Source organism: Berghia stephanieae, chromosome 9 (genome assembly GCF_034508935.2).
Source record: "Berghia stephanieae isolate SIO BIC M18660-M18661 chromosome 9, UCSD_Bste_1.3, whole genome shotgun sequence".
Taxonomy (NCBI): domain Eukaryota; kingdom Metazoa; phylum Mollusca; class Gastropoda; order Nudibranchia; family Aeolidiidae; genus Berghia; species Berghia stephanieae.
In genome coordinates, this window is record NC_088368.1 from 30,106,507 (window position 1) to 30,131,130 (window position 24,624).

Sequence of the window (24,624 nt, forward strand, 5' to 3'; positions counted from 1 at the left end):
AACAACAACAACAACAACAACAACAACAAGAACAAGAACCCTGAGAGACTGGCACCAAACGAAAAGCTGTCAAAAAATTCCCCCAGTGATGAAAAATTGTGGAGAAAGTCAATGTTTTATCCACACAATTTCAACACTTTGAGAATCTTACTTGTCCTTCTCGCTGATCAACTTTGATAATCTATTTATTTATTTATTTATTTGCTGCACACAATAAGGTTTTGGGGTGCTTAGATTATTGAAAACATAGAAATTATCATTCCATAATTATTCACAATAACTTAAATTTGCTTTTCCTGTCGAAAAATATTACGAAAACGACCTTTTGGCACAACTACTTATCTGCAGAGAAAAGTGAAAAGCATCAGAGAAAAAGTAACACAAAGAGACCAGATCAAACATGGATCAAAAATGGATTGCAAGAACAATCTATCAACGGGCCTAGCCTGAAACCACGGAAAAAGTTCAATCTACTCACAATATCAGGACTAACCAAAAAAAGCAAAAAGAACAACAACCCCCCCCCCCCAAAAAAAAAAAACAAAACAATGCAAACTCCCCCCCCCCTCCAAAAAACAAAACAAAAACAACAAAACAGAACAAAAACAAATCAAATAAGACAAAAAGGAATTGTTTCAAATCGGGAATAGATGTAGATTCCGAAAGCCTACTATCCGCGTACTTAATTTGAGATCACCTAAAAGTCTCATCCAGACACCAATACAAGATCCTACTCAGAGGAACATACTCAGGTGTTTACAAGATATATACCCCCCCCCCCCCCCCAAAAAAAAAAAAAAAAAAAAAAGCAAAACAAAAACAAAACAAAACCAAAACAAACAAAAAAACAAAAAAAAAAAACAAAAAAACAACAACAAAAAACAAAGAAAAAACAACATATAATAGTCAGTACATAACAAAAGAATAAAATACCACCTCCAAAAACTAACACTATACATTTGACTTTTCACCTCTCAACCAAGGACTCCGGTAAAGGTCGGGACAAAACCAATAATCCCATTCCAAGACAACGACAGAAAGCAGCTCAGAAACATATAGGGGGTTAGAAGACACAGCAAGTGACCTCTTGGGGTCAAAATACCTCACCCATTATAGGAGAGAAATATATTATCTCACCAAGAAGATACAATATAATTTAACTCTTTCCTTCTCAGTCAAGGTTTCCAGACAGGGCTAGGGCAAAACCAGTTAACTCATTCTATGACAAGAACAGAAAGTAGTTTGAAAAGAGATGGAAGGATGATGGAAGACACAGAGTGGTCTCCTGGCCCAGCCCACGTCCGTTAATAGACATTTTTTTCGGAGTTAGTGAGAGATAAAGAAAGAAAGAAAGAGAGAGAGAGAGAGAGAGAGAGAGAGAGAGAGAGAGGGGGGAGAGAGAAGAGAAGAGAGAACGAGATAGATAGATAGATAGACAGAGAGAGAGAAGAGAGAGAGAGAGAGAGGAGAGAGAGAGAGAGAGAGAGAGAGAGAGAGAGAGAGAGAGAGAGAGAGAGAGAGAGAGAGAGAACTAACCTTTTAATTCCACAAGAGAATATGAAGTATGCATTCATACTCGGTCGAAGGTCAACACAGGATTAACAGCATACTAAAAATATACTTTTCGTTTTGTTTTGTTGTACTGTACTTTTATTTATTTTTTATTTTTTATTTAAATAACTGAAAAATAAAATTACAAAGATCACCATTCAGGTAAGCAGTAGAAACAGATAAAAAGTTTTGTTCTTTTTCATCCATCTATCTATCCACTCATCCAACTGTACATATTTATTCATCCATCCATCCACCCTTTCAAACATCCATCCATCCATCTATACATCCATCCACTCATCCGTCAACCCATCCATATATCATTCCACACGTACATATTTATTCAACCATCCATCCACCCTACCAAACATCCATCCATCCATCCTTATATTTATCTATTTTTTAGATTTGAATATGTACATTAAACCTGTCACTCATCACTTCATTCATCTGTTGTTCATTCAAAGCATCCACTCTATCTTCTATTCATTTCCATTTATTAACTTTTCACCCAACAATCATTTCATTCATTCGTTAAATGTGTCAGTGCATGACATAATCAGTCGTAAGGTGAAAAATTAGGATTTGCATTTTTTTTCATTTTCTGATAGAAAATGCTTCCCAGAGCATTTTAATCTTTATTTGAAGTAAATTGGGTGATTTTTCATGAAGTTATGGTCAGATGTATGGGAAAGGTATCCAGCAACTTTTCTCAAATTTCATACATTTTCAACTTGACTAACTGTAAACAATATTTAGAAGTGAAATTAAGCTTTGATATTTCCCAAAGATGTACAAAACGGGCTGATTTTATTATTGATGACATGAACTCATTTTGGATAAAAAATTGACCTTCTCGCTAAACTTGGCAATATCTCAGTTCAAACCTTTTCACCACACGACTGATTATGTTATTCACTGTAACAAATGGTGTCATAACTTTTATGTAGGCCTACTCGTTCCATGAAACTATATCCTCCTAAAAGTTCTTCAACAGTTAATAGATCAATAAATAATATAACCCATCAATCAATCAGTCAACAATTAATTCATTTTGCTTACACCGAAATGGCTAGTCCCCATGTCCCGCCCCTGACACCACCACCAATCATGTGTGAAAGGTAAATTTCCTTTGTCCGTTTTACTGCAGGGGAGGGGGTCAGATTATTATTAGAATCATTTTTTTTCCTTTTTGTCACTGACCTGCTTTCGAGTTATAAGGCTTCTTTCACCATACAATTAATATTAATGTCCCAATTACGATATCCGTCCAGTGCACATTTATCGAATTCCAAGGAACTTGCCATTGAGAACAAACACATAATGCATTTCATTTGTAATCCGGTTAAATTTTTGCTGTTTTCATCATAATCAGCTTTTGCATCGTTATAACCACGACGGAGAGGAAAGAGCATTGGAGACAGGTCTAATCTCTCTCATTGCTTTCTTTGTGGAAGCGGTAAACTAGAAAGTCAGAATGAGATGGAAACTACCACGACTGTAAAGTGTCAATATTCATTTGTAGTCAGAGGTACTGTAAAAGTTTTCCAATTCTTGTTTTGCTTTACTCACTTCGGTATCCGAATCGGCGTTTCGAATTCGCTGAATAATCGAATCAAGAAAAGACGAAATAGAGGCGGTTTCTAATGGGACGCTACTCGTTTTAGCTTGTGATGAATCAGAATTAGCACAATTATGTCCCTTGACTGAATCCTTGTCCTTATCATAATCATTATTGGAATTTTCTAACAATTTCGGCAATAATCTGTCATTGTTTGAGGGATCTGAAACTTTGCTATCTGAATCCAGAGGGATATGGGAATGCTTGTTGTTGGTCTCATTCGTACAATTTTCAAAGTTCTTGATTTCACCTAAACGTTCTCGGCTGGCCCTCAGTTCTTCGTCTTTACAATCCTTCTCGATACTTTGACATGCCGTGGCATCAGAGCCTTCACCTTTAGAAGGGCTTTTCAAGACTGGTGACACACATTTCACCCTCTTTGGGGAGTTAATTGGATTAACAAGTTTTAAATTTTCGTTGGAGGAAAATCTCTTCCACTTTCTCGGGGTAGAACGTTTTAAGGAGGGAAAATCCGAATAAGATCCACGAGATTCTAAACCAGATGAGTAACTGTTGTTGGATTCATTGTCTAGATTTGAGGTTGAGTCTGATTTATCGTTTCCGGTGTTATATGAATTGTGGTTAATATTAAAAGAATCACTTTCTGATTTGTAATTGTGTATTTGAGAGATAACAACATTTGGTGTCTTTTGTACTTGGTCAGGGGAAATAATTTCTTCGAATGAAGTACTTTCTTTTGTTTTAGAGTCAAAAGAGGTCGAGTTGTTTTTAGATATCGATGTTGTTGACGACGAGGCAGTTAAAGACGAATTATTGTAGCTGTGACTTCGACTCGCAACACCACTATCATCACTTTCATCTCGAGAGAAGCCATTCTGAAATGTTACGCTTTTAGACTCGGACTTATCCTCAACTGTGACCAAGTATGTTGCATTCTTTACATCGTCATATGAAGAGTTCGCATTCTTTCCCGATGAACTTCCTTCTGAATTAGTTTCATCTTCTGGTGACATCTTAAGATCTATCTGAACGGGTGAATTAAGGCTAGAATGTGGTACGTCATAACCATCACTTTTCTGTTGTATGGATCGAAATTCTTCATTATTTTCCTCACTATTACTTTCGGAATCGGATGAATTTTCACCATTGGTGTCTATAGGAGAGGGCGTGTTAGTGATATCAACAACGTTGAGTTCCACTTCCGGTGAATCACAAGATGGATGCTTTTTCTGGTTGGGCGTTGAGGTTAGTCTTTCTCTTGCAGTACTAAAGATTTCAGATCTTTTGTGAGAATCATTTGAATGGTATCGAATCATTGACTGATGCTGTGCATCTGGATAAGTAAAGATTTCGTCATCATTATTATCTGTATTGTCATGATTAAAAGTTGGGGGCAAAATTCTGGAAATGTCAATTGTTTCAGCGCAATTTGCCTCCTGATCATAATCGACAATGAGAATATCAGACGACTTATTTCTAAGCTTTTCTCCACATTTTTGATTGTGGAACGTTGTTGAGTGAATTTCAGAACTAGAGCTTTTCGAATCTTCTGTTGTCGTCACGACATCAACATTGTCTCTTTCATCGTTAGATTCTTGTTTGTAAGTGGTTGCAGTAGTTTTTACAGTATGTTCTTTATGACTAGAGGTTGTGACTTCTTGATGTGTTGTTGTTTTGACGATATCATTTGTGCTTTTAGAGATGGTGGTGGTACTGTCCATGTTGTCATGTTGCTCCAACAATGTGTCGATCATGAAAGTTGACGATTTTTGTGGGTTATTTTTCTCGTCTGCTTTTGAAGAACTTAATAAAAGGTTGTTCCATTTCGTCAATTCAGTCATTCCCTTTAAATACGCGGCTGAATTTGCAAAATTTTCATTGTTTACGGGGAGATATGCTGTTTCCACTTTTGGGGAAAGCAAGGACGATGTCGATTGGCTGTTACTGTCATGAACATTAATTAATGACCGTCGGGTAAGGTCATATCCGGGAAATGTTTGTTTGGCTTTATTATGTTGTTGAATATCAAAGACAGAATGAGATTGTAACTTTTCTGGCACCAAATGGTGTTGTTGTTGTTGGTGGTTTACATTGTGGGTTTGATTGTGGACGCTGACAAGGTTTTTTATGTTTCCATGAGAAGGTTGCAGGTTGACGAGATGCTCAGGAATATTTTGACCTTGACCTTGAGTTGCCCTGATAAAAGGGATAACATGACTGGATGCCATGGCTGAGAGGGAGGGATGATGGTTGGGATGGAGGTGCTGGTAGAGATTGCTGTGGTTGCCATTATTGCTACTACTACTGCTGCTGGTGGTGGTGTTGTTGTTGTAGTGGTGTATATTGAAAGTGTTGAATCCGAAGTTAGCCGTATTGTTGATGGGTGTTGGACGGATTAAGGTACTGGTACCATTATCACTGTTTGGTGTAGCCGTGGCAGACATGTAATGTGATTGGTGAAGGTGGTGATAGGGAGGATTGAATGGGCTAAGAAAGGGAGCCGGGAAAAGTTTTGGATTTGTCGGGGGTAAAATTGCCGGCAAAGCTGGCGAGACCGTAGTTGTCATGGAGAAGAGATGAGGGAAGGCGACATGTTGATGGGGGTTGACGGGGTAGTGGTGATTGGGGTACTGAAATTGTTCCGGAACCATCGAAGGGGCGGCCTCCAATCTTGATTTTCTGGTAGGGAGATTTCCAAACAGAAACACAAATTAAGAAAAGCATAAGTAAATAAATATTTTTTAATTGATCTAGAGAAATTAGTTTTTTGTCATCTTTATGATGCCAAATTTAGATCGATAAAACAGCATATCATAACTTTCATAATTTTATTGACAGGAGAATAATTTGTCTCAACAAACAACAAATTAGCTCCATCTTTACTAACATAGATTGTTAACTTTAAACTCTTTTTACTTAGGCTAAATGTACCGAAATTTAGTTTCGTCTCATACATATTTTCTGAATATTTTCATTGCTTCTTCGAATAATTTTGATAAAAAAAAAATACAGAGGAAAAATCCGAATGTGGCAAAACGGCCTCCCAACCCCGTTAAGAGTATAATATTTATATTACAGATCTTGCTTTATGGAAATATCTTTACTTTTAAAATCTTGACTCAACGAAATAAAAATAAAAAAAATTTAAAAAGGAACAAAAGACTTATGACATGCAAAAAAAAAAATTTGTGGCAGGCCGACTCGACTTCAAATCGAATCTCAGATATGATGAAGGCCTAATTTTCAAATTATTTTTTTTTTGAATTCTTCTTTCTTGTACGAGAATAATCATTCGTACCTTGTCAAATTTCGAGGCTGAGCGTATAAATATTTAAATCATATATGATAAAAATTACTCACGATTTCCTCGATGACGACTCGTCATCTTCCTCTGTCTTACGCTCTCTACAAGTTGAGTCGGAACTCGATTCCCTTGCTGGCTGGACCTCTGATGAAAAGAAAAAGTAACCCAGTCTATGTAAATGGGGGGTGAGCTAAAGTACCTTTCCATGGGCTGGTGGTCATTGGTCACATTGTAAATAAATGTGCTCAAAGTGACCAACATTGTGAAAAGTGTTCACAGCTTTTGAAATATCTAACATCACGATTGGTCATTTTGTTCAGCTTGAGACATGGGTATGTTCACAATTGGATTCAATAGTCTGATTTCATGTCGCCCAGCAACGGCGGTCATCGTGGTTCTAAACAAAGAAAATCGGTACTTTTTATTCTTCGTGCTGGCTAGAACTTTTCATATGTCTTGTGATCCGAATGTGTAGAAGTCAAGACATGATCAGATGTATGTTTTTTTTTTCCCTCTGGATAGGCTTTTATGCTCGTCGGAGAAATATTTCATAAGGGCGTCCGCCATTGTTCCGATAGTTTAGAACCAGTTACATGCGTCATTACGAGAGAAGTCACGTTACGACTGTTAAAGCGTATTTTCATAAACAAAGCAGGGTGTTTACATTTGTTAAGAAATATCCAATGGTTGGACAGCAGCAAATCATCTGACTGATGACTCGGTTTTACAAAAACATAAATATACATCGCTCCCATTGTGCATGATAAACAAAACTATTTTTAAGAAAGCATCACCCACAAAACCATAATCTTCATCATCATCACCACCACCACCACCAATAACATCACCAGCAACAACAACAGCAGCAGCAGCAGATACAACAGCAACAAATTTTGATTACATAAGGGGTTTTCTAAGGAACTTGGATTGACCCATCATCTTTAAAACTCATGATAATAATATGTTCACTTTCTCTCATTTCTTTTTAAATGGCCAAGCATTTCCGCATACAAAATCAATGATTCATGTTAACCTTTTAATCTACCCCCCCCCCCCCAAAAAAAAATAGATACTTAAAAAATGAATCATTGAATTAAATAGATCAAATACTATAATAAAAATATTTTTTTATAATGTGGGATGGCCCATTTGAGATTAAAACAACTCGTCTGTCCTTTATTGCTGCATTGCGCTTCGCCATAAACACTCACACATTCGCCAGCCGGATTTAACCAAAGCTACTAACCTCAACACACACAAAAGGGTAAAATTGCTTGTCAAAAGAGTCAGATTTGTTATTATTAGTGGCGTCAATTTCGTTTCTTCTATAGTTTGATTGCTAGAACTTAGTGAGAACTACTCTTAAAAGTGGCTGGCTAAAAACAATAACAAAGAGTTTAGTGTCTTCAATTTCGTTCAATCTATAGTATAGATAGTATGCGCTGGCTAAGCAGCTCACAACATTGCCATCCGGAAGTATAACGGACCAACACACAAAACGATGTGTAACCTTGAAATTTTATAGTCTGGTTAATACAGTTTAGTGAGAATTACTCATAAAAGTGGATGGCAAAAACAGTAACAAAGACCCAAGGGACGTCAACTTCATTCTATCTATACTAAACTCACTGTTGATGTCCACACCAGCTCTAAGACAGGCCTGGTACCGGCAAGGCTTGCAGTCTTTACGGGAGGCCGGATTCACTTTACACTCTCCTCTAAGCTTGCAATCCGTCACTTTCATTTTACCCTGTGGAATATACAAATGGCCCAAATGATTAAAATCCCCGTCTCTCTCTCTCTCTCTCTCTCTCTCTCTCTCTCTCTCTCTCTCTCTCTCTCTCTCTCTCGCTCTCTCTCTCTCTCTCTCTGCATATTTGTCAGTTTATTTATCTTGTATTTTTGTTATTAGTGCTATGAGTGTAACAAGGATATACCCGACTTTAAAATGCGATGTTAAACGAAAGACAGTTTTTTTTTGTTGTTGTTGCAAGGGAAAATAATAAATTTCCTCTTCAAGATTACTGTTGCTGCTAAAATACTTAATGAAATAGCAGCGTGGCTCAGCGGTACGGTCTTTGCTTCTTACTCAAAAAGTACCGAGTTCGATCACCCGCCGCGCTATGTGGCCTTGAGCAAGTCACCTCGCCCTAGGTCACTTTGCGACGCTGCTCTGCGGCTGACGCCTGGGTTATTCCAGGCTTCCCTTGGAATAGACCCTCAAGACACATTTCCCCATAGAGGTTAATAAAGGGAGTTTTTAAATGTATTTATTATAAATAAATAAATATGGTTGAGGGGAATTAGCTTGAATTAGGTAGATAGACAGATAGATAAGATTGAGGGGGGCTGAAACTGGAATAATGTAGGGTGCAACATTGAGCGGAAATAAACAAATAAGTGAAAATAAATAAATAATAAATAATAGATAAAAAAAAAATAGAATAGAATAAATAAGATAGAAAAGAAAATAGAAGATAGAAGAATAGAAAGATAGAAAGAAAGAAAGAATAGAATAGAAGATAGATAGATAGATAAGATAATAGATAGATAGATAGATAGATAGATAGATAGATAGATAGATAGATAGATAGATAGATAGATAGATAGATAGATAGATAGATAGATAGATAGATAGATAGATAGATAGATAGATAGATAGATAGATAGATAGATAGATAGATAGATAGATAGATAGATAGAATAGATAGATAGATAGATAGATAAGATAGATAGATAGATAGATAGATAGATAGATAGATAGATAGATAGATAGATAGATAGATAGATAGATAGATAGATAGATAGATAGATAGATAGATAGATAGATAGATAGATAGATAGATAGATAGATAGATAGATAGATAGATAGATAGATAGATAGATAGATAGATAGATAGATAGATAGATAGATAGATAGATAGATAGATAGATAGATGAGATAGATAGATAGATAGATAGATAGATAGATAGATAGATAGATAGATAGATAGATAGATAGATAGATAGATAGATAGATAGATAGATAGATAGATAGATAGATAGATAGATAGATAGATAGATAGATAGATAAGATAATAGATAGATAGATAGATAGATAGATAGATAGATAGATAGATAGATAGATAGATAGATAGATAGATAGATAGATAGATAGATAGATAGATAGACAGATAGATAGATAGATATAAATAAATACATATATGAATATATAAAAAGGCGTGTGATAATGCAATTAACTATAAGTTACTAAAGTTCCTTCTTTTAATATCTCAAAGATCAATTAATTGAGCAACAAGCATTCCAAAAAAAAAAAAGTTTACCTGAACAGTTCTCTTGAAGAATGCTCGGCAACCGTTACACAACAGTCGAGCATAATGAATGGCCACTTGGTTTGATGTCTCTCCACAGACAGCACACGTTTGGGGAAGGGTTGGGGCTGGGGAGATATAATGGAAGGGGGAGGGGGAGGGGGGGGGTTTGTGATTATGATGATGTTGATGATGGTGATGGTAGTGGTGGTGACAAAAAGAGAATTGAATACCCTCAGAGCTCGGAAGTGATCAATCACTACAACATTGGGTCGATTTGAATTTATTGACGAATGGCGAACATAACATGTTATTTATTTATATGATTGTTGACAATAATAATACGTCATCTTTTTGCCAGCCATAACGGGTGAGCAGCAAACGACGATCGCATGCTAATAACAACCAAGCTGTCTTTAAAAAAAACAACATAGCAATAGACAATGGGCACGATCTATATTTTAATCTCCATGTGCTCGAGATCATTGGTCACATTGCAAAGTGTGCTCAAAATGACCCACATAGTGAAAAGTGTTCACAATTTGAGAAATATCCAACGCTACAATTGGTCATTTTGCTCAGCATGACTCATGGGTACGTTTACAACATTCATAAACAAAGCAGCGTGTTTGGATGCATTGAGAAATGTCCAATCGTTGTACAGCAACAAATCATGTGATTGATGACTAGGTTGGACGAAAATATGAATATAGATCGCTCCCATTGACTGCCTTCAACCGCTTACTGTGTAAATAAATATAATTCCAACCCCCTCCCCATCCCCTCGCTTTTTTCTGTTATTGGTGACAAACTAATGAAAATCAGTTCATCTAATTGACGAAAACCGATCATCAAAACATTTGACTCACCTCGACGTTAAGATTGTGAGAATCCATTTATAACGATGACAAGTAAATTAGGATAAAAAAGACTCAAACGTGAGTTTTTACAACCGCTATTAATCACTTATAATGATGACAAAAAAGTGTAGCAGATCATTGAACCTCCGTTAACAACAATGTTATAATAATATTATTTTGAAGATCACTTTATTAAGGGTTGCCAGCATACCATTTTCAATTCAAAATCCTCGGTCAGAAATGATGAAATTTAAAAATAATGGTTTAGTACGATATAAAAAGATAATGTTATAAAATAATTTATTTATCTATTTACCTATCTATTTATGTATTTATTTATCTATTCATTTTTTGTTAATTTTCTGTATTAGAAGTAAACAAAATGAACTGGATTATGGGTTGGGGAAGTAATTTAGTTCATTTTTGTTGTTGTCACCCCCGATATGCTCAGATAGCAAGAAATGCGTAGGTGGACATGTGTATAGATAGTATGCGCTTGGCTAAGAAGCTCAAAACATTGCCATCCGGAAGTACAACGGACATTACGAGGACATCGTGTATGGAAAAACACATTTTTGAATGGATAAATTAATTCTGCTCACAAATCGCACAACTCATAAAGACAATGAGTCATAACGCCGAGATACCACGTAAATAATAATGGCATTGATGATGATGATGATAATAATAATAATAATAATAATAATAATAATAATAATAATAATAATAATAATAATAATAATAATAATAATAATAATAATAATAATAATAATAAAAGAAGAAGAAGAAGAAGAAGAAGAAGAAGAAGAAGAAGAAGAAGAAGAAGAAGAAGAAGAAGAAGAAGAAGAAGAAGAAGAAGAAGAAGAAGAAGAAGAAAAAGAAGAAGAAGAAGAAGAAGAAGAAGAAGAAGAAGAAAAAGAAGAAGAAGAAGAAGAAGAAGAATAATGATTATTGTGTTTTGCGATATTTCTATCTATACTTTTATTCATTTAATTCTACTTTACTCGATTTTTTGTTTAAAAAGATATATCTTTTCTTTTTCTTTCATTCTTTCTCTCATAATTTTCTGGCAACCATGCCTCAACCACAATTCACAACCAACCATAGAAGATCATTGTTCATGTCAGTCTTTTGTTAAGAACGGTCACTCTCGACATTCCATTGTCAAAAAATTGATTGCAGGAGGTCAATGTCTTTTTGAGTTATCGTCCGTGATGAACACAATGCACAATCAACAGTGCAAACGTTGCATTTGATTGTAGTACACACGAGGACATTCATGCCTCGAGGAATCAAACAACGAACACACAAGAGGATCTTACACTTGATTTCCAGAGAGAACACTTCTCACCTATTCGATGATGTTTCACCATAGACCAGTAATTAATTGAGAATTTCCTATACAGCTCAGAACATAGTGTTTGTTACTCGGTGTTTCGTCTTGTCACAAAAGTCAAGCAATGTTGTTCGGCTATGTGGTCTTGTGGTATGACATTCGCTTTCGGATCGAAAGGTCCTGGGTTCGAGCCTCGCTCGGCGCATAGTTGAGTCCTTGGAAAAGACTCTATACTCACATTTTCTCACCGTACTCGGGTGTAAAGTGAGTACCTGGGCTTTAACAGCGTTGTCTCTGTCCGAAAAAAAATTGTAATATCGCCTAACAGGCATCGTGTCTTGTTCTACATGTTAAGTGTTGCTGTTGGTTAAGGACTCCTTGCAAAGCGCTTTGAGCACTTTTAGTGGATATTTCGCATAACTCAGTGGCACAGTCTTTGCTTCGTACCCGAAAGGTACCAGTGTGATCTTGAACATGTCACCTCACCATAGCTCAATTTTCGGCGCCGCACTGCGGCTGACGCCTGATTTACCCCAGTCTTCCCTTGGAATAGACCCTAGAGACAAATTTCCCCTATGGGATGAATAAAGGGATTTTTTAAAAAAATTTAATAATGTGACGCAACCTTACTTCTTGGTGTATCTGTTTTGCTTTTCAGAAAAGCAGACATAATATATAATCAAATTCAATTCAAAATAAGAATAAAAAACCTGAGCTTTTATGTAGAGCAATAAAAAACCCCAAAAACAATTGGTTCAAACCAACAGCAACACTATAGATAGTATGAAGATGACGTCACTCAGGTCTTTGTCATTATTTTTTGCCATCCGTGTTTATGAATAATTCTCACTAAACTGTATTAACCAGACTTATAAACGTTCATGGTTACACATAGTTTTGTGTGTTGGTCCGTTATACTTCCGGATGGCAATATTGTGAGCTTCTGAGTCAGGCGCATACTATCTTTACGAGTAGGAATCTGCAACGACTGGAATGCAAAAAGCTCAAGGTCAAGTTTTAATGCGCTATCAATTTATTTTTTAAAAATTTTCAGCAGAGACCACTCTCATGTCGACCGTTTAAAATTTCACCTTCGGCAGTTCGAAAACAAAAAAACCAACAGAAAAACGTGCTAATTAAGAGGAACAATTAGATAGAGACAAATACGTTTAATAAGTGTAGCATAGTGAGTGTGCAATTATCCGATGTGAGATGCAGTAGAGTGAAATGAATCTGGCGAATGATTTCATACAACAATAGGCATTAACAAGATATGAAGTGAGTAGAAAAGTGCCAGAAGACAATAGAGAATAAAAAATTTTTTTCGCGGCGGTGGTGGGGTTTGAACCTGCGACCTTATTGGTACGACAACTCCGCCTGGCAGGTGAGAGCGTGGCTCTACCGTGTGAGCTATCCACGAACACAAAAATATTCGTTTCAAACCCAAAGTCATTTCTAGATCTAGGCATTGCCATCCAATGAATATCTCTTCAAACCTTATTTGGCCAACGACAATTACTACGTACCAAGTTTGTACGTTTTGAAAGGACCAATCTGCAGAAATCCACCAGACAAACATTCTTTTGTCATCGATGGTCGCAGTGTCATCAATCTTTGGGACTTCAGTATGAGATCATTGTTCTCTGCAGAAAACACGATTGATTTCGGCACACACTTGCCACATCTCGAGTCTCCTCAAAAATGCGATGACCCCCCTCCCCCCAATTACATTAAAAATTTAATTACGGTACCTCTAGCCACGGTTACCCGATAGCTCAATCAATTGAAAAAGCACTCGACTTGCAAGACAACAAACCAATTTTTAAGTCAGTCTATAGAAAGAACGAAATTGACGTCACTCAGCCGTGTGTTTTTGTTTTTAGACAACCATGTTAATGATTAGTTTTCACTGAATTATATCAATCAGACAACAATCGTTCAAGGCTACACTACGGATCTTGTGACTATTTTACCTAAACGCGTAGCAAATTTTAAACATTTTTTAACAACAAACCATGAGATCAAATCAACGACTACTATTGTCTTTCCACAAGAGCACAGAGCAGCAAAATCTAAAAATTATTCTTTAGACTATAACACTTTAGATTTACATAAGATTGTTTGATAGTGTAAATTGTTTCTTTCATTTTGCATCCCACAACTGGCGATAATTTGATCTCAGAATTGCATCTTTAAAAACAAGCAGAATAGGGAATAAAACTGTGGTTCCAATCTCATTGGAAGTGTAAAACCAGTCTTATGGAGGACTGGATACATACATTGTATAATTGATCTTTTGGTTTCATAGTGAAATTATGAACCTTATGATTCAATATATGTAAATAGTCAGTATTATTCCTCTGAAAGACTGGTTACATACACTTCCAATGAATTTGGAACCGGAAGAGTGGACGGTGTGACGTCACGACTTTTCTGCCCTATTCACTCCGCTTAACAGTCCAGCTTCGGCCTTTTGAATAAATGTGTCATCCAAACTTTAAGTTGAAAAGAAATGCTTCATTGTTTACTATAGTTTAACATGAATGTGAAGGAGTCTGCAATTATCCGTTGTGCGATACAAAGATCTATGAGTAAACCGAAGAAGGCAAATGATCTTTTAAAATAATAGACATTGTTTTTCGGTGAAGACCTCTTCAAACACTATATTATTATTATAGTCAACGACAATAATTACCACGTCCTTTGCTGTTACATAGAGCCATTCTGCAAAAGCCCGTCAGACAAACGTTATTTTTGTCATTGTCATTGATGACCACAGTGTGGTATCTCATTAGTTTTGGGGACTTCAATCATAGTAGGTTGTTTACTTCACACAGTGCATTGAAGCAAGGTTATCAGATAGGCTCTATAGAAGTTAGTGGTGCTATGTCATCATTCTTTGGGACTTCAGCTTCAGCTCATTGTTTGCTACACAATACACAACATCTGATTTCGTTCACGCACTTGGTAAATTTCGGTTCTCGTCAACAATGCGATGAGCGACAGTAAATAGATATAAATAAACTACCTTCAGGGAATCCCGGCTCAACCAGCTGATAAAACACTCGACGAGCAACGGGTTAATTTGAAAGCCAGATCGTTTCTTTATATTCAGTTATCAACTTATTTATTTATTTATTTGCAAAGAAGACAAGCATTTTCCTCTTTCGAACACTGAATAAATGAGATAATAATTTTAAAAAGATATTTATGATGATGATGATGATGATAATAATAATAATAATAATAATAATATTTATGATGATGATGATAATAATAATAATATTTGTGATGATGATGATAATAGTAATAATAATAATAATAATAATAATAATAATAATAATAATAATAATAATAATAATAATAATAATAATAATAATAATAAATACCAGTTTTCTCTGAAGGATGAAAATTAGGCTAAGCAAGTCTTTTCGTATACTATCTACTAATAGTTAATTTGTAAAAGGCCATCCCGTAAACACTCTTTAGTCGTCGATCTTCACAGTAAAACGTTACCAATCATTGATGGGTGTTGTTCAATGGGTCAGTTCGTTTTCGACAACACAATACACATTATCTAATACCACAAAAATCACATCCCTCGTCAAATTTGATGACCTTTAAATGCAACATTTACTGTTCGAAACTGCCTGAAGGAATATTATATCTACCAAAGAAACGGTCCTTGGTTGAAGAAGAGGCCAGTTCTTATTTACTCGACAACGGCAACGTTTCAGTGATAGTCGTAAACACACACACACACACACACACACACACACACACACACAAACTACAGAAATCAAGAAACTCGTACGATGAATAGATAGCATGCGCTTGGCTAAGAATCTCACAACATTGCCATCCAGAAGTATACCGGACGAAGACACAGAGTAATCTTGAACGTTTATAGTCTGGTTACTACGGTTTAGTGAGAATTACTCATAAACGCGGATGGCAAAAAGAACAATAACAAAGACCTGAGTGACGTCAACTTCACACAATCTATCGATCTACAAATGCAACAGTTTCATCATAGATGACACGAAATGGCCTAAAGGAACCAGTCAGAGAAAAGATCCTTGTTCTTGACTGGATAGAGAACACTTCTCAGCCACTCGGTGATGTTTGACCAGAGGTCAGTCAAAGTCGTAAACTACAAAGGAAATAAGAAAAAAAAAACTTGAGCACTACACGGGCTCAAAGCGCTATAGAAGCGGTCCCAGGCCAACAGCAACACCTACTATGTGAAACTAGACGGCGAATTTTTTTTTTAGACATGACAACGCTATTTTACACCTGAGTACGTTGAGAGAATATGAGGAAAGATCCCTTCCCATGGACTCAACTATGCGGCGGTCAAAGCGAGACTCGAACCCTAGACCTCCCGATTCGAAGACGAGTTTCATAATACCACTAGACCACATAGCCGATAGCCCAATTACGGTTGACCACGGATATAAATACAACCCCAGGCAGAAAAAAAAAACGTTACCCATCAATTTGCCTTGCGAATTCCCAGGTTTGAGAGTTTTTGCCGAGCTGAGTGTCATATGGATCCATCAATATTTGAAGGACGAGATTTTTGAGGCCAAATTTTAAAAAAATGAGTTTTTATATAGCGCAATATCCACCACACGTGCTCAAAGCGTTTTACAAAGAGTCCCTGACCAACAGCAACATGTAACAGTTAGAACGAGACATGACGTCTTTAAGGCGATAATACATTTTTTTCCGACAGAGACAACGCTGTTAACGGCCAGTTACCCATTTTACACCTAAGTACAGCGAGATAAAAATGAGTAAAGAGTATTTTCCAAGGACTCAACTATGCGAGGCTTGAATCCAGGACCTTCCGGTCCGAAAGCGAGTGTCATACCACTAGACCACATAGACGCACAATTACGTGTTTTTCTAGAGTACAGCAGTTAACTAGTTAATTATTGTTCTTTATTTAGAAGGAAATAATTGGGCACATACTCGTCTCCGTTACTTCCATCAAATCGTTTCAAGCGTGTTCATTACATTTGTGCTCAACTGTATGCACATTGGTGTGATTGATCCTATCATAGGGGGAATTATGTCCGGTTGATTCTGATGCTCAAAATTGAACTCTAGCCTCAACATTCAAAGTTGAAATAAAGGCCTTCATTGAATGAATTTTTTTTTAACTTATTATATTATTATTATTATTATTATTATTATTATTATTATTATTATTATTATTATTATTATTATTATTATTATTATTATTATTATTATTATGAGTTCTGCGCTTATTGTCTTTAACATTTTTTATCTTTCAGTCAGTCTTCAGATTACGTTGCATCGTAAGTCGTACTATAGTCCTATAGAGCCATCGGCCCCATGAAGCTGGAGTTTATTCCGGTCTCTGCAGTGTTAAACGGATAGTAAAAATTGCATACATCACTTTGTATAGGACGGCTATGTGGTCTATTGGTATGACACTCGCATTCGGATCGGAAGGTCCTGGTTTCGAGCCTCGCGCTCGGCGCATAGTTGAGTCCTTGGAAAAGGCTCTTTACTCACATTCTCTCACCATACTCAGGTGTAAAATGAGTACCTGGCCGTTAACAGCGTTGTCTTTGTCCGAAAAATTGTAAAATCGCCTAACAGGCGTCATGTCCTGTCCTACATGTTAAATGTTGCTGTTGACCAGGGACCCCTTGTAAAGCGCTTTGAGCACATTGTGGATATTGCGCTATATAAAGCTCATTTTTTATTTTAATAGGATGTCAGTCTCTCGCAAAGTCTTCTCCGCAAGATCTAACAGGCCCAGCTACCCAATAATCACTGCAGGGAAGAACTTCCATATACAGGTGCCACACAGGAAAGATCCGCGATCATACTACATCAAGCCATGGGTTATATAATGCATTATAATATCAAATATACATCGATATAATATATGATACACAAGTCGTAGTCAATAGATAGTATGCGCTTGGCTAAGAAGCTCATAACATTGCCATCCGGAAGTATATAGGAACAACACACAAAACTGTGTGTATCCATGAACGTTTATAGTCGGGTTAATACAGTTCAGTGAGCATTACTCATAAACGCGGATGGCAAAGAAACAATAACAAAGACCTGAGTGGCGTCATCTTCGAACTATCTATAGATGCAAAATTGAAATAATCGTGAGTCGTACATTATGTACTCCACTATTTCAAGGTGCAATATTTTTGACAGTTGAGACATTTCCAGGATGAACAAGGGAAAGAAATCAGAAAATAATCCCGACTTCATCCGAGATCGATCCCAGGGGGAGAAAGGCGAAAAAAGGGGTAAAAGCAGGTGGAGGGGGGGGGGGGGGAAGGAGGAGTTATAGAAAGAGGTTAATGAGAGGCTATTAGTTTAATTGCATTACTCACGTTTTTTCGTAGCATTATCCGCCATGTCGCTTTGTCAGAGTGTATAGAATATTCCAAACTGAATCGACTAGAGAAACCTTCTTGAAACACTTGGTTGTCAACACATTATTTGGTTTATAATCACTGTGTTAAAAATGTTACAACGACAGCCAGCACACAAGTCATATTATCAAGATACAATGAGAAAAAGTATAAGCAATCCCTTCTTTTCACTCCTTTGATTATCGAATGTTTAAAAATTCACTAGTTGAGTGGGTACCGTTTATTTGTTTTGAATAGTATGAAGATGGGATGTTGGAGTTTGATCTTCAATCCACATATTTCCACTTGCTTTCACTGAACTACTAGATAGATATCTCCAATTTTCATTTGAAGTCACTGTAAATGAACACAAATTCTAATATTCTTAAATGGTTGTTTCTTCTTGTGTTATAAATGTTACTGCTCATACACTGTGCGTGTTATGAAAAGTCAAGTCACGGGGTGTCTCTAATCACAAGTCAAATTAAATGGTAAATAAAACAAATTTTAAAAATCTGGAGACCAGAATAGATGTAAAAGAATTAACACATATTGCATACAATTTTAATACAAATGTTAGGTTTAATTTCAATTACAATTTCTAATCTATGCACGATTTTATCACAAAGGTATATTCTAGAGGTCTTAGTTTTAATTACATTGAGTTTGACTTTAGGAGTTGGAACATAATCAAGATCAAATACAAACCGAAACTTAAAATAGAATTTAGGAGTTTTTAACAGAACTCCATATAATGCAAGTGATTTGTTTAAGTTTCTGACCATATCATTTAGGGAAAATATTCACAACATCCACCTGTCGGATATAACGTACCGACACACAAAGCTATGTGTAACCTTAAACATGTAAAGTCTGATTGAAAGAATTTAGTGAGTACTTATCATTAAATAGGTTGTCTAAAAAAATGATCTGAGTGACATCGATTTCGTTCTATGCAACACAGTTGTAGACTTAATTACATTTTAATATACTAATTTTGAACCAGTCAGACTAAAGTATTCAAAAATAGCTTTGTAGACAAACTTACAGGGGAATTATATTAACAACTTTGATCCTTCTTGACATTTATTTTGGCTAGTGGTGAACCCTGATCAAGACCGAGTCTAATTTTATGTTTTATGTTTAATTAACTTTATAAAGAGTGATCGCAGTAAAGTCAAAATTTTAAATAAATGACTTTCACTGACACAAAGATTTGAAGTCTACTACTAGGCCTAAGTTGATCTCCTAGCATTTATAATGACCATGCATCAATTTGATCGTATCTTTTATTTGTTTTTAACTAATATATATTCATATTTGCAAAAACAAAAGGGTATTGAATGTCTTTTGGACTATGTAACCCTTAATGATTATGATTAGTTCTAGAGGAATAATAATAAGTAACTGTCGGTTAATCAATGATCATTATTATTATTATTATTATTATTATTATTATTATTATTATTATTATTATTATTATTATTATTATTATTATTATTATTATTATTATTATTATTATTATTATTATTATTATTATTTTGTTTTTGTTTTTTAATTTTATTTTCATGGATCTATTTATTTTTTAAAATTACTATTATTATCATCATCATCATTCTTGTATTGAATTTGAACACTACCGTTCTCCAGTAAATGATATCCAATTCTTTTTTCAAAATAGAGTTTAAAATAATTATTGAATGAATTGACTACTTATCAAAGTTTTAGACATTCTTTAAAGATGTTACTGAATTTTGCCTTTGTCATATTTATATATTATATATTATTTAGTATAAAAGAGGTTGCTGGAAGAATAAATTGAAACGAGCTATTAGTTAATAAAGCAATAGAAAAGAGGATTCCATGACACAGGTAATAATATATAGAATAAATCCAGAATGTTCCAAATACTGGTTGTATGGTATGAAGAAATTACCAATGTCCCATCAAATGAAATATCTTCTTAGCTAGGAGAATACACTCAGCACTGCTCCGTCTTGCTCACTCATCAGTGAAAGTGTCGAATGATGACTGACATCCATAATTCACGTTTTCATTTTTAGAAGGTGGAAAAATAAAGGTGGGGAAGTTTGTGTGTATGTTTCTTTTATTTGTAAATTTGGGAGGCGGTGGGTGGGAGGTAAAATGGGTGGGGGGGGGGGGGGGGGATGATTTCATGAATTCAATACCGAGTTCACCTTTTTGATTTGTGGTTTGCTTGCGAGCAGGTCACACATTTTCGTGGCGAGACGAGTCGTGTATAGCCAATCAATGATTGAGCCTTTTTACAAGCAAATTAGGTACTGCCCACTGACATGGAAGGCGATCGGTAGAAAGAAGGACAATGGGTGAGGGACGGGGTAGGGGTGGGGGTAGGGGGTGGACCTAAAGTAGGCGGTAGGAGTGATAAACAGTAAGTAGGTAGGTAAGTTTGTGTCGGTAAGGTGGTGATCTACTATCGCGCAAGGTGACAAGGTGGTTGGATTGGTGAGATACCCTATTGTGATTTCAGTGGTTAGCCTCCTCATTGGTTGTGAGGATGACGTGCAACCACAGACAGTTTGTGGGTATAGGTGAGAGGTGGGGGGTGGGGGGGAGGGTACATGCATGAATGAATGAATGAATGAATGAATCACTTCTTTCACGTCACATATTAATTATTGTATTCGATTATTAGATTCGAGTCTCTACATAGAGCATACATAATATGATATATACTTTTTCTTTTTTCAGCAGTGGCAATTCGGACTCGAGTCTGATAGTTTTACAATTTCAACATTTTAAATGAACTTCAAAATGTTTCATTAATTCAAAATAAACATTAATTTTGATATCACTTTCAAGCTACAGGAACAAATATTTAATTTAATGACGTTGTTTAGTTTTATTCGTATAAAAGTTCCTAGAATCTAATACATAAATAAATAAATAAATAAGTAAATAAATAAATAAATAAATAAATAGATGAATGAATAAATAAATAAATAAATAGATAAAGGTGCCCATTCAATATCACACAGCTTGGCGAGGACTCGAACTCGTTACCTATTGGGTACGAAGTAAAGACCAAGATCGCATTTCCAGATTTCCCCGAACTTTGATAGAGCTGGCAGTCATCCGATGACACTGTGAACAAGACGATCGCCCAGTGTCATCGAAAATCACACCCACGTGTGAAATAATTGTATCCTCTGTCTCATAGTGGCCATCTTAGGAAGGTAATCACTGGGAGAGTAGGGGTAAGGAAGGTGTTAATGGGTGTAGCCGACGTGTACTGATTTCCCGGTGTGATAACGTCAAATAAAAATAAACAAACAAAAGAAAACAAAAATAGCAACAAAAATAATGATAATAATAACAACAAAAACAAAACAAAACAACAACCCTCATGGCAATGTTGTGAGCTTCTTAGCCAGGCGCATACTATCTATAGGGTTCACTCAACGTTATTACAACCCCCCCCCCCCCCCCCCCCAATAAAAATTAAAAAAAAAAAAAAAAAAAAAAACCCCACACACACACACACACACACAAAACAAGCGAAACATAGCAGCAGTAACAACATCATGATATAGTAAGTCAAGAAAATTATTAAAATGAAATGTTTATATTACTGTGCCCGTGATGACGATAACACAGATGATGATCAGAACGATGATGATGATGATGATGATGATGATGATGACGATAATAATGATGATTATGATATTTGAGGCTAATGCCATTGTTTCAGTTTACACAGTGATGACTATGGTGAAGAAGAAGCAGAAGATGAGGAGGAGGAGGGGGAGAAGGAGGAGGAGGAGGAGGAGGCGGAGGAGGAGGAGGAGGAGGAGGAGGAGGAGGAGGAAGAAGAGGAGGAGGAGAAGAAGAAGAGGAGGGGGAGGAGGGGGAGGAGGAGAAGGTTGAGAAGGAGAAAGAGGAGGAGGTGTATGAGTTTTGCGAATAAGAGTCTGATGAAAGCATCAGTGACGCCAAAAACTAACACAAACGCCAGATTAAAACAGTTAATTAGTGAAGAAACAAAAATCTACTCTTTTCAATACAGATTTTAATCGTAATCAAAATTTTATGTCAAGGTTAGACTTGATTTTAACTCCGATCTGGTCACATTTTTTGTAAGGTTACATTGAATTTACCCGTTGATAAAGAATTAACTATCGTTGCCTGTAGGTGAAGGCAAGATCACTATGGACTGGGAGAGTGTGGACTGTACCAAAGCAATGCTGGCACCTAACCGATGACAAAAAGATCATTACTGCGATTCATGTGTCATAAAATATCACACCGTGCTGTGAAACTGTGAAACACTGTACATGGTCGCACTGCACGCACTATCTAGCAGCTCAAGTTTAACTTCATCATGCATCTTCTGTCTACTTAAAGTTAAGAAAAAAATCGTAAAAATTACGAATTTATTGGCCCACTTCCTGCAGACCTATCATTTGCATATTATTTTCGAGCCGGAATGCACAGGAATCACTGAATGATAGTTTTGCCATCGAATCAGCATTGATTTGAAGAAAAAAAAAAGATTTTGCTGAGGTCAAATTGTTAATTAAATTTATAAAGTTGATCAATGTACTATTCTTTCAAGTAGTTTTATGGCTTCGTGGTCTTGTCGTAGTCTGCCCCGCCATCGAATCTGAATGACCCTAATGGAGTCTGCTGTGTCAGCGGAAAACTTGAACTTGAGCTTTTATATAGCGCAATATCCACTAAACGTGCTCAAAGCGCTATACATGGGGTCCCTAGTCAACAGCAACATTTAACATGTAGGATGAGACAGGACGCCTGTTAGGCGAAATTACATTTTTTCTTTTGGATATAGAGAACGCTGCTAACGACCAGGTACTCATTTTACACCTGAATATTTCGAGAGAATGTGCGTTAAGAGCCTTTTCCAAGGACTCAACTATGCGCCACTTAGAGTGGGACTCGAACCCAGGACCTTCCGATCCGAAGACGAATGTCATACCACAAGACCTCATAGCCGCACTCATCGTACTCTGGTGTAAAATAAGTACCGTGTCAGTAAAAACTGCGTTGTCTTTCTCGAAAAGAAAATTTCTTTAATGTAATAGGTAGTACATACCTTACTGGCGTCGTGTAATGTACAGGTTTGAGAGTTTTTGCAAAGATGATGGTCAATAAAATCGATCGATATTTGAAGGACGAGTTTTCTGGCCAAATTTTTTAATATGGGTTTTTTCAGAGTACGGCAGAATTGGCTTGGGACTCTTTCTAAAACGCGTTGTGGCTATTTAGTGGATGTTGCCCTGCATAAAAGCTTAACTTTTTGTTTATTTATTTTATTTTTTTTTTTTTTTGGAAAAAGCATTACATGCCCGTCCCCGCAATTTTTCAAGTCAACATATTTGTGAAATATTTAGTTCTTTTCTTTAGCGCTGTCGTCCTCAATTTGTTTTACATAAATCCCTAATCACCCCATTCAATGAGCCATCATTTATTCATGTCTAGTGGTTGGTGTTATTGTAACTAAATTTATTAGACAATTAATAAATTAATTAATATATGGACATATAAGTTAATAAACACATGGACAGATAAATAGACAGGTAGATAAAGTTAATAAATAGATAAATAAATAAATACATAAATTAGTCGAATAGTCAATTAATAGATATTTAGATAGATAAATGAATAATAAAATAAGTAAACAAATAAATATAGATAGATACATACAAATATACAGTGAATAAATTAAAAATAATTTTAAATAAATAATTTAAGCTTTTGTGAAAAGGATGCAAGCATAGTTACAACCACATAGATAAATGATCGAGAAGACTTTGTTACTCTGTTTGTAAGCAAACAAACCCAACAAAATGTGTAATGATTTGACAAGTTGGGATATTGTCTAGCGTCATCGAGTTGTGAAAATTGACACAGTCTCCCCTTGAATCTGATGACGTTTGAAAATCATCACGAAATTTAATCCTGTCTCTTGTCAGACTATTATTCGTGTGGCTATGTGGTCTAGTGCTGGTATGACACTCACGTCAGATAGGAAGATCCAGGGTTCGAGTCCCGATCTGAACGGCGCATAGTTGAGTCCTTGGAAAAGGATCTTTATTCACATTTTCTCATCGTACTCAGGTCTAAAATGAGTACCTAGTGTTGTCTATGTCAGAAAAAAAAAATTAATATCGCCTTCATTCGGCATGTCTCGTACTTCATGTTAAGTGTCGTTGTTATCTAGAGACCTCTTGTAAAGCGCTTTGAGCACGTTTAGTTGATATT

The 24,624-nt window shown here is 36.0% G+C and overlaps 1 protein-coding gene across 2 annotated transcripts; it reads right to left on the reverse strand.

The window, feature by feature from the left end:
• Positions 1 to 1,649: 1,649 nt before the first annotated feature.
• On the reverse strand, positions 1,650 to 20,415 carry LOC144980030 (uncharacterized). Of its 2 annotated transcripts, none has more exons than XM_078927490.1 (6): positions 20,297 to 20,415; positions 18,340 to 18,828; positions 9,761 to 9,876; positions 8,067 to 8,187; positions 6,494 to 6,581; positions 1,650 to 5,812 (listed from the first exon to the last, which is right to left on the reverse strand). In XM_078927490.1, exons 2-6 carry the CDS (start codon positions 18,362 to 18,364, stop codon positions 3,067 to 3,069), a joined length of 3,096 nt encoding a protein of 1,031 aa, XP_078783616.1. In that variant the 5' UTR covers positions 18,365 to 18,828; positions 20,297 to 20,415; the 3' UTR covers positions 1,650 to 3,066. The 2 variants fall into 2 exon arrangements, with proteins under 2 accessions (XP_078783616.1, XP_078783615.1); XM_078927489.1 differs by having other exon boundaries at positions 18,340 to 18,875.
• Between the last annotated feature and the right edge of the window lie 4,209 nt (positions 20,416 to 24,624).

Bases quoted from the DNA above. Each gene is read 5' to 3' on its own strand.
- LOC144980030 (XM_078927490.1), bottom strand. From the start codon at position 18,364: ATGGCGGATAATGCTACGAAAAAAC. The intron at 9,877-18,339 runs GTGAGTAATGCA...ATATCTCCCCAG, and splicing joins GGATAATGCTACGAAAAAAC to CCCCAACCCTTCCCCAAACG. The intron at 6,582-8,066 runs GTGAGTTTAGTA...TCTTTTCATCAG, and splicing joins AGCTGGTGTGGACATCAACA to AGGTCCAGCCAGCAAGGGAA.